The sequence below is a fragment of the Charadrius vociferus genome, unplaced genomic scaffold (assembly GCF_000708025.1).
Source record: "Charadrius vociferus isolate BGI_N301 unplaced genomic scaffold, ASM70802v2 scaffold244, whole genome shotgun sequence".
In the NCBI taxonomy this organism is placed as follows: Eukaryota; Metazoa; Chordata; class Aves; order Charadriiformes; family Charadriidae; genus Charadrius; species Charadrius vociferus.
In genome coordinates this window covers 1,262,143-1,272,623 of record NW_009648822.1, presented here as the reverse complement: position 1 = coordinate 1,272,623, position 10,481 = coordinate 1,262,143, and the positions used below count along the sequence as shown (strand labels likewise).

Sequence of the window (10,481 nt, the reverse complement as noted above, 5' to 3'; positions counted from 1 at the left end):
TGAACCAAACAACAGGAGGAGCCTTGCTTGGATCTTTGACCAGAGCAATCATAATTATTGAGGCTTCTGACGACCCGTTTGGATCCTTTGGTAAATGAGTCCTATTTGCATATTTTCTCTCTTCTGTTAACATTTTTACTGCAGATTTGTGGGTGAGCTGTTATTGGACAACTGAATAAAAACTTTCCGAAGACAAAGAGGAAGCCTTGTTGAAGTCAAGCAAACGATAAGATAAAGTAAATCAAAACTTGTAAAGAGTAATGGTACTTTAATATAACAAAAATTATTATTTAGGCAGTTGATATGGCAAGATTTTGGAATGTCCCAATACAGATAGATTTATTTTAGTTTACTTTTTTTTTTTTACCTAAGTGCTGCATTTCTGCAATAGGTTTAAGCCAAAATCTGAATTCTGATATCTGTAGCTTAAATACTTTGATATCTTTCTTTTGCTAGATAATTAACCACAGCAGATTAAAAGATCTAGGGAAACTGAAAAATGTGAAGAGAAATGAAAGTAATTCTCTTATTTTCTGTCAAGTACTTTAGTTTTTCTTCTGCCTGTTATTATCAATAAAATTAATTGCATATAGTTTCTAAATAAGTTTCATTACACAGGTTTTGAGAAGGGTTTTGGTGATTTGAAAAATGTAATGATATTTTAGAAATCTATCTTTTTTGTTTGATTTTTGGTGTGTTTTTCCTGCATTTTCCTTTGACTTACCCATTTCTCCCCTCAGTATCTTAATTCCTCTTGGTCCACTTTATCAGTAGAAGAAGGTAGAAGAAAGAAAGAAAAAAAATAATTCAAAAATAAATAATTCCAGATAGGTAATTAATTAACTTCATTCTTAAAGACTAAAAGTGTAATACAAGGAACACTTTTATTTGAAACAATTTTAGATGAAATATGTTGACTTATTTATTCAGTAAGTGACATGAAAGCCATTAAAGTTTCCTTGCTGGGAGTAATTATGAAATTGTCTTCTTAGGAGTTTAGAAGCAGCTCATGTTTAGCCTCGAACAATGGGTATGTTGGAATAAAATTTTTGTATGAGGGCTTAATTTTCATACTAATTTCCTCTGTAGATGAAAATATTACTACTGAAAGTTTGCTTTTAAGTTTAAACCTGTTTAAAAGTGATTCACCTGGGCAAGTAAATGCAAGTGAAATAAAACGATGTACTTCGTGAGTTGATATACTTACTTTCAGTTTCGTTGTTAATGAAATACATCTCTCTGCTTTCCTGCAGTTTTTCAGGTTACCGAATTCACTGTGGAGGAGCCTGAATTTGGATCAGTAGCCATAAATCTGCCAATAATCCGCAACGCTGGGACACTCGGTAATGTTACTCTTCAGTGGGTTGCTACCATTAATGGACATCCTGCTGATGCTGACTTGCAGGTAGCCTCAGGCAATATTACTTTTGCCCCTGGGGAAGCCATTCAGATGTTGCTGCTGGAAATCCTGGCTGATGATGTTCCAGAAATAGAAGAAGTAAGTAAAGCAGTTACGTCTTTCTTGAACAGTATTACAGTTTTAACTTGTTATAGAGATGAGTGCAAGAAAAAGCAAGGAATGTTCTGGGAGGAAGGTGCAAAAAGTTCAGATTTTACTTTGCATGTGATTATTGTTACAAATACCAAAAATTGTTTAGCTGCATTATTTCTTTTTCTTTTTTTTTCTTTTTGAGATTGTCCACGTAGAATTAACTCAGGCCTCCAATGGTGGTGCTATTGGGTTAGATGGCGTGGCAAATATTATAATACCTGCCAATGATAATCCTTATGGCACAGTTTTCTTTCATCAATCCTTATATCGAATTCAGGAGCCACTAGAAAGAAATTTGCTTGCAAATATAACAGTCAGGCGAAGGTTTGTATGATGTTTGCTTTATTTATATCTATTCTTTTTTCTTTTTTTTTTCAGCTATAATTTCAAATGTCATGCTCATCTTGTATAAGTGTTTGCATCAATTTCTTGATCTGCCAGCTCAACACATTTTTATTTCATATACATCGTTTTTGAACTAGATGTCTGCTTATTAGAAATGTACATAAAGTACCTGTAATGTACAACATAAACCTAATGTACACAATGCACTTGAAATTTCATTTTGCATATTTAATCATCAGATCATTTAAAGCTGCACAACAGCCTTCTCCTGTGATTTGAACGGGAGGACAAAATGGGTCAGCCCTTGTGGGCTGGAAAGAAACAAGGACAAGGAATCAGGTTTTATGCATGTGATATGATATCCTGAGGACACCTAGGAGGAAAGGTGACAAGGTTGGGCAGCACAGGCTTTTTCTTCCTTGCCAGCCCTAAGAAGACTAATTTAATTCCTAGAAACAAACGTTTGCAAACTTGCATTCTTAACAGACTGCTACCCACGCTATAAGTAATCAAACTTGCTGTCCACAAAAAATGACAGCTCAGTTATTTAGCTGAGCTATTAATTAGCTATTTGGAACTTTTCAGCAATTCAGAAAGGGACAGTTGATTTTGTTCACTTTTATTCTTAACCCAGAAACATACAGAATACTAGACGTAATTCATCAACTAACATTGCTTTTTTTAATTTAATGTCTTTTAGTGGGGGAAGGTTTGGTCAGCTGCAGATATTTTACAGCACTTTTGAGACTGATGTCGTAACTCTTGCCATTGAGCAAGGTCAGGATATCCTGGCCTGTTACGAGTCTCCTGCACAAGGAATTCCCGAGCAACAATCCAAGACCAGAGTGAATGTGTCGGCCACAAGTGACCCACTGTATGCTTGTGCGACTCAGTGCCTAAAAGAACAAGCGTGTTCAGCCTTTACATTTTCCAGTGCCTCTGAGATTCCTCTCTGCCTTTGGCTGACAGCGGAGATCAGCCCATTAACTAACACTTCAGGATTCTGGACCTACAAGAAAAACATCACCAGCGCATCCGCTCTCTTTAGCGCACAAGCCATCGCTGGCAGTGATTATGAATCCATTACAGGACAGTGGGCCATAATGCAGGAAGGGGAAGAGTTTGCAAATCTCACAGTTACCATACTTCCTGACAGTCTGCCAGAGCTGGATGAGAAATTCACTCTATCCCTTTTGAAAGTGGAACTCATGAACGTCTCAGCCAGCTTAAAAAATCAACCAACTATAGGACAGCCAAATACTTCCACAGTTGTCATAATGATGAATGGGGATGCATTTGGAGTATTTAAGATCTACAGCGTAAGTCCCAACGCGACAGAGAAAGGTCTGTACGTTGAAGTGGAAGAACGTCCTCAGACCAGCGTGCAGCTGATGATACACAGGACGGAAGGCAGCCTGGGGCAGGTCACAGTGGAATGGCGTGTGGTTGGTGGAACCGCTACCCCAAACTTGGATTTTGTAGGTGTCGGTGAGATTCTGGTGTTTGCTGAAGGTGAGGCAAGGTTTTGCACTAGCTTCTGTTTTGTACAACTAAAGAAAATCCAAAAGAATCTGACAAGCACTCAGTCCTCTGGGTGTTTTGATAAGCAATGTGTTATTCTTAAGCTAAACCTTGCTGAATGCTCAGGGTACATATTCAAAATAACGTAGTTGATTAGCATATAGGATTATGTTGTAGAACACACAGAGGTGTAGTAAAAAGAAAAGAAAAGATGAAAAGCATAAATGTCTAAGTATTTTTTTAAAGAAATATGGCAGTGTGCATTATAAAGATTACCTTTTTACCAAATAAATACGGAATAATAATGCTGAAGAAAATTGCTATATCAAAGATAACGAAAATGAGAATAAGGTCTAACTGGTCTTTTGTTAACCTTCAGTCAGTACAGTACTAACTTTTCATGGCATCTCTTTTTAGATTCTGAGACTGTATTGATTTCATAACATAACTTAACAGTGCATTAAAAAAAATTGCAAGCAAGTCAATGGCAGAAATAACTTAAGTACCATGCAGCATGACACATATACATTGTATTTTCAAATTTTGGGTTGATTGAACAGTTATTTTGAAATAAATTTATGGGAGTGTAATAGAGATTGTAGCGTGCTAGTTCGCTTGCTAAATCATCTGAACTCAAAAGAATGGTTGCCAGCAGTGATTCTGAGGCTGACATGTAATTAGCGGTTTTAAGTTCAGTAAAAAATGTTCTCAGAATATTTTAAAAGACAGTGTAGCAAGAAATATGCGTATCTTGTAAACTGATATTCTCATATTCATAAAGCACAGGTTACGCACATGCACTGAGCAACAGGATTGCATTGTAAATTGTAACGGATTATAGAGACTGGTATTTGATCGTGTTTGCTGTTTACATTATCGTTCTTTGATAGTCCAGAAGACAAGCAACCAACACAATGGTAGCTCATTTTAATGCATTCCCTGGCCCAGTAAATATATTTATATTGAATTTACATACTTGTGTATATGGTTCATCAGAAAACTTACGTACTTGGTAATTTTTTTACAAGTATGATATTCCCCTTTACTAAGTTAAATGTGAAAGTCGGAGAACTTACAATGCAGATAAAGAATTCTAGACATTCAGAAATTATGCCTACATTGTTAATTTCTACATAGTATATTTAAATAATTTGATATTTACATTCTCCTAAAATAATTTTCAATAGTAATTGAATAAAAATTCATAATGACATTCAGTAACTTCTAGACAGGTAAATAAATAAATATGCTTCATATCTTTTTTAAAATAATTTTTAGGCACTTCCTGCAAAAGAAGACAGTGAAGTTCTTTTGAAAAGGTGATTTCTATTTGCACACATAAGTATGTATATGTTCTTGTCCTTGTAGGGGAAACAAAAAAGATGGTCACGCTGACCATTTTAGATGATCCAGAGCCAGAGGATGATGAAAGCATCATAATCAGCCTGGTCCATACTGAAGGAGGCAGTCGGATTTTGCCCAGTTTTGACACCGTCACAGTGGTTATTTTGGCAAGTGACAACGTGGCAGGAATTATTAGCTTCCAGACAGCCTCGAGATCTGTTATTGGTCGTGAAGGTGGGTTCTTTGTGTTGACCACGCTCGGTTTGTTTAACATTAGCTTCCATCTGCGTGCTTTCTGTTGGTAATGACTCACGGTGGCTGTTTGCGTCACGGTTCAGAGAATGCTAGCAAACAGAGAATTGCCACATATTTGGCATGTATTTCTCTGAATTTTTAACTCTTGCACGCATAGCACTTAAATGAAATCTATGGAAAGGATGAGTACACCATTTCCCAAATGGTTTTATATACCATCTGTGCTTTCCTTTTTTTCTGAAGATTATGCCTTGCTGCTATTGGTATTGCATTTCAAAGCTCCTTTTAGCATTTCTTGTCTTATTCATTTATACCATATTCCAGAACTGTACATAACTCCTGTCTTACACACCTATTATTAGTCGTAAGCAGATCTCATCTATCAGTGACTTACAATTTACTTTAAATCTTCTAGAAAATGTTCCCACAGAAAGATTTGGATCACAACTGCCCTCTCCTTGACTCAATAACCTGCTGTTTTAAATTTTTCTGTTTATGCTTTTTTATGGTAGCTAATTTAGGAATGTACCAATCTTGCTGTCATCCCTCAGTCATGACATTTGAGAAAGAGCGATAATAATTTGGTGTGGACCACAGGTTTCTATTAGTGCTTTAAAAGAGCATGTTACGTGTTTGATCTAAGGTTTGATGCAGTTTTGAACAGGATAATAATAGTACTAACGGTGATTGCTTTTGGCAGCCTTTGCTGTAATCTCAACGTATTGAGATATCATATTTCTCTGACGTGTAAACTGATGGTCGGGGAAACTTAACAAAACAGAAATTTGCTCTCCAGGAATGTGTGCACTGCATTTTCTATTTGAAGAAAAAAGTCTTTCTCAACCAAACGTGTTCTGGGGGTTTTTTTTGGTTTGGTTTTTTTTTTTTTTATTTTTCCAGAAATGAAAGGATATCATAACCTTTTGGTTTTTATCTAGATATGGTTTGTGTTAATTCTGTTCTATTGTGTGCCCTGTTTTCATCCTTTATTTCTCCACATTAACAGTTCTGATCTGCTTGCCAAGCCAGCTGCAATGTGGCAGGCCAGGAAGACCTGTTAATGAATGCAAGGAATTAATACAAACTTTCTCATTCCCAAAAGTTACGATGACCCTGAATACTTTCCACTGGTTAAATATTATTCATAGTATGCTAGCAAATGCTGGAGCTGAAATACTCTCCTACAGTTTGGAAATTACCTGATTCCAATTCCTCCACCTTGTGAAAAATAGTGCATTATCTTACAGCAAGGAAAACCAACCAAACTAATTCCCTTTGATTAAAAAAAAAAGAAAGAATGAGCTAAGGCCTTTAGATGATTTCAGTGTTTGTATTTAATTTTCAGTATCAAGTCTTTTTGTTCTGAAAGCAGAATTTATCAGCTATAAATCCAAATATGGTCATCTTTTATATTTGTCGTATTATTGAACAATTTATGTCAAGGAAATCTGTATTATTTTCAGGCTGTGCGTATTACCTATCACCTTCTTGAGGGCAAGGGTAGCATTTTAGTAGAGGCAGAGGCATGCAACAGTTGTGTGGCTATGACCGTATTAGAGGAAAATGCACTGCAGTAGCTTGAAATAATAATAAAAGGAGGATAGCTCAGGACCCCTTCTTCTCCGTGGTACATGTAGAAGCTAAATCTATGGATAAAAGGGTTAAATAATAAAAAAATTAAAACAAAATAGTGAAATGAACCTAATAACCCTTTCAATCTTCTGAAAACAATACTACTTGTATTAGTATTTCTTTCTGGATAGGGATACCAAAGATTTTGGTAAAGCTGACCAAGAAACATGGGTCAGTAATTAACTCCGTGGGGTACGTAATTATGATGAATTGTACTTTAGGTTTCTTCTTAGTGTTCGGATTACAGTGCTTCTGCATCATAAAGTGTTTTGTGCCCGTTTTCAGTGAAAATTCATTGTATTCATGAAGTTGTATTGAAACAAGCTTTGTCTAAACTGTGCATTCTGCAACGGTACTAAAGTAACCATTTTCCTGTTAAATTTTTATTTGTTTGCAGTGGATATGGAAAATTCACAAATAGGATAGAATGGATTTCAGTGCAGTGTTAAACGATATGATAAATTAGCCTCAGGGGAACCTGTAAACTGACAGTCTGTCCTCAGATGTCTAACTGTAGAAGCAGAATCCTTGTGATGTCAATATGTTTTGAATTCTTTTATTCTCTTATAAGCAACATGGAACAACTTAAGACAAAGATATGAATGCTGGCACATCTCCAAGGCTTAACTGAAGTTTGAGAGGTTGAGGCTTAATAACACATATTAATTCTATTTATTTGAAAATGGGTATATCCAATTTATGTATTACTTCTTTACAATTTTATATTTTAATTAATTACACTAAAGTCCATTGAAGTTAGTTGTTCATACCTCTCTCATTGGTAGCCAATATACATGCATCTCTCTAGTATTTCCTTACCAAAACAAGAACACATCTAGAAAAAGTTCAAATTGTTCCTGCCAGTTTTAGCTATACAATACTGTGCTGCAATATAATATACTCGAATAACCAGATAGCAACTTGATGCTTTTTAAATTACATAATCAGAGACGCAGTCTGGGCTGCTCAAATCTTTATGCCACAGATTAAGAGGCCACATAATAACACATTTTCTTTTTCACATTCATTGATGTGTCTCAATGTTTCTCAATAGGGTTACTTCTAAGCGAGTGCATAACACAAATCCGAAGATGGAACTATTCCCACGTTCTGCAACAGTGAAAAAATTTACGTCAGTTTAGAGCAATATTAAGAAAGAGTTTTTCAGTCAGTTGGAGTGGAACTAAGTTTGTCAGATTTCTGTTTCTGCATCAGCAAAATATGTTTTGACAAGTTTTTGTTTAGTTTTCTTCGTTCTTCGGTAAACAAAAGAAATCTCTTGTAGTATTATTTCCAAACATCTCAGTATTATAGATTTCTGCATATTTCGTGTCTTTGAAAGCCAATGCAACACTGTAAATACTGGCAAATTTAAATTCCCCACATTTGAAAACGGCTATTTACATACGGATACAATAGACTTACATATTGTAAATAAACATCTGTCCTCTACTGTGAATGTATTGCATAACATTACTAATTTTACCTGCTGATCTATTTCATATTGATATAACATAGAATCATAGAATGGTTTGGGTTGGAAGGGACCTTGAAGATCATCAAGTTCCACCCCCTGCCATGGGCAGGGACATCTCCCCCCAGCCCGGGTTGCTCCAAGCCCCTTTTGGGCTGTCCCAGCCCCCACAAAGGGGCCATCCCCACCACAGGCTCTCTTACACTGACCTATGCCAGTGACTATTTCTCTGCAGATTTTAACCACCACCCCTGCATCCCCGCCTCACTCTGACCCCATGATTCACAGAATTCACAGAATTGTTAGGGTTGGAAGGGACCTCTGGAGATCATCTAGTCCAACCCTCCTGCCAGAGCAGGGTCACCTACAGCACGTTACACAGGACAGCGTCCAGGCGGGTTTTGAATGTCTCCAGAGTGGGAGACTCCACCACCTCTCTGGGCAGCCTGTTCCAGTGCTCCACTACCCTCAAAGTAAAGAAGTTCCTTCTCATGTTAAGATGGAACTTCCTATGTTCAAGTTTATGCCCATTACCCCTCGTCCTATCACTGGGTGCCACTGAAAAAAGACTACTCCCATCCCCCTGGCATCCTCCCATTAAGTATTTGTATGTATTAATAAGATCCCCCCTCAATCTTCTTTTCTCTAGACTAAAGAGACCCAAGTCCCTCAGCCTTTCCTCATAAGAAAGGTGCTCCAGTCCCCTAATCATCTTTGTTGCCCTAAGTGTTATAAATGTGAAAAATAATACTGTAGTTTCTTCTTATAGATGCCCATTGTCAATTGATACTGACTATCCCAGAAATTATAAGCAATTGGTTTTTTAGGAATAAATTATTAAATATAAATGTTTAGTTTTAAATGCTTTGTTTTCAAATTAGGAATTATTAAATATTAACATTTTCTGAATGGTTTCATTTCTAACACCGATGACATTTGTCGGTTCAAACTCACATAAATGAAACTTACTAGTAATTAAAAACAGTATTCTGCATGCAGTATGTAAAGCCACAAGACACTGCAAATGCTAGGAAAATGTGTATTCCTTGCCAGTTAGCCGTTGTAGAAAACTCTTTGTTTTATAGCTGGTACATACAGCTTTTACTGTTTTGTGTAGTCCACAGGCAGGTATTGCTTGTCTCTTTTGGCATGTTTTGATGGGCACTTACTTTCTAAAAGTTATTCATGTGCACCAGGTTCCCGCATATTTTGGTAGTTCTTTCTAAGAGTGAACAAAAACAAAAAAAACCTGGGAGTAAAGAGTTTAGGTTTGTTTTTTTTGTTTCAGTATTAAAAACAAATGTGTCATATAACTACTGTGAAGCTCATTATTAAAAATATTAATGTCTTTCAGAAAAAATATTTTGACTGTGATGCATGTTTTTTGACTCTCATTTTAATAACTGATGTGTAAGAGAGGAAACCCAAAATATATGTGTATTATCCTTTGTTCCCAGGAGAACAACTGCAATTCCATATTGTAAGAACTCCCCCAGGACTGGGAAACGTTACTGTGGAATGGAAGATAGTTGGGCATAATGTAAAACAAAATTTTGAAAACTATTCTGGAATACTGTTTTTTCCTGAGGTAAGTCCATAAACAAAGTTAATGGCTAAAGGAGAATATTGTAATTAGAACTGAGTTGAGAAAACAAGTGTGCTTTTATAGCAGTCTTTGTTTCTGGATGATTGTTTACTTGCTCCTTTACTCTTGGAATTCTGAACTGGAGGGATTTTGTAGTTTTTGATACTTTACATTTCTTAAAGGTGTTGTTCCAAATACGTATGATACAGTGGTATCACTTGTATTTTATACAATAATGACTAATCAATTTATCAATAAAATGAATAGGAGGCATTGAATACAACATTGCATGTTCACTTGCTGGATGATCATATTCCTGAAGAAAAAGAAGAATACCAGATAATCCTATACAACATCAAAACAGAAGGTAATGCAGAACTATAGCTTGCTGTATCTGAAAACTACCATTTAGTAGTGTAATATTTTTATATGTATTAATCCGTTTTGGAAGTGTAGAACTAAGCATACTGCAACTGGAGTTAACTACACAAAGTTCATTCACATTTTGTTGAAACAGACTTGATCCTTACGCGTGTGTATGTGTGTATATATATATATAAAACCCGCAGTGTCTTTGCAGTTTTCCTTAATTGGTGTGAAACCTTATTTAACTCTGCCTGTTTAATTCAGTGGTCATTTGCTTCCCTTTAACTGAATACAAACGTGAGCTTGCTAAGATGTTCTGGATACAGTTGCCATGAAATAAGCAGATATTTTTATCTTTTAAAGCAATCTTGTAATGCCGCAAGCTGACTTTGATCTCTCTGAATTCA

The 10,481-nt window shown here is 36.0% G+C and overlaps 1 protein-coding gene across 1 annotated transcript in view; it reads left to right on the top strand.

The window, feature by feature from the left end:
• Positions 1-10,481, top strand: part of GPR98 (G protein-coupled receptor 98) — a 272,395-nt gene that overhangs the window by 52,658 nt on the left and 209,256 nt on the right. Inside the window, exons 30-36 of the mRNA XM_009886852.1 lie at positions 1-90; positions 1,254-1,498; positions 1,695-1,876; positions 2,598-3,409; positions 4,787-4,996; positions 9,581-9,711; positions 9,976-10,075. Coding sequence (XP_009885154.1) covers positions 1-90; positions 1,254-1,498; positions 1,695-1,876; positions 2,598-3,409; positions 4,787-4,996; positions 9,581-9,711; positions 9,976-10,075 — 1,770 coding nt within the window. The remainder of the gene's footprint in view (positions 91-1,253; positions 1,499-1,694; positions 1,877-2,597; positions 3,410-4,786; positions 4,997-9,580; positions 9,712-9,975; positions 10,076-10,481) is intronic.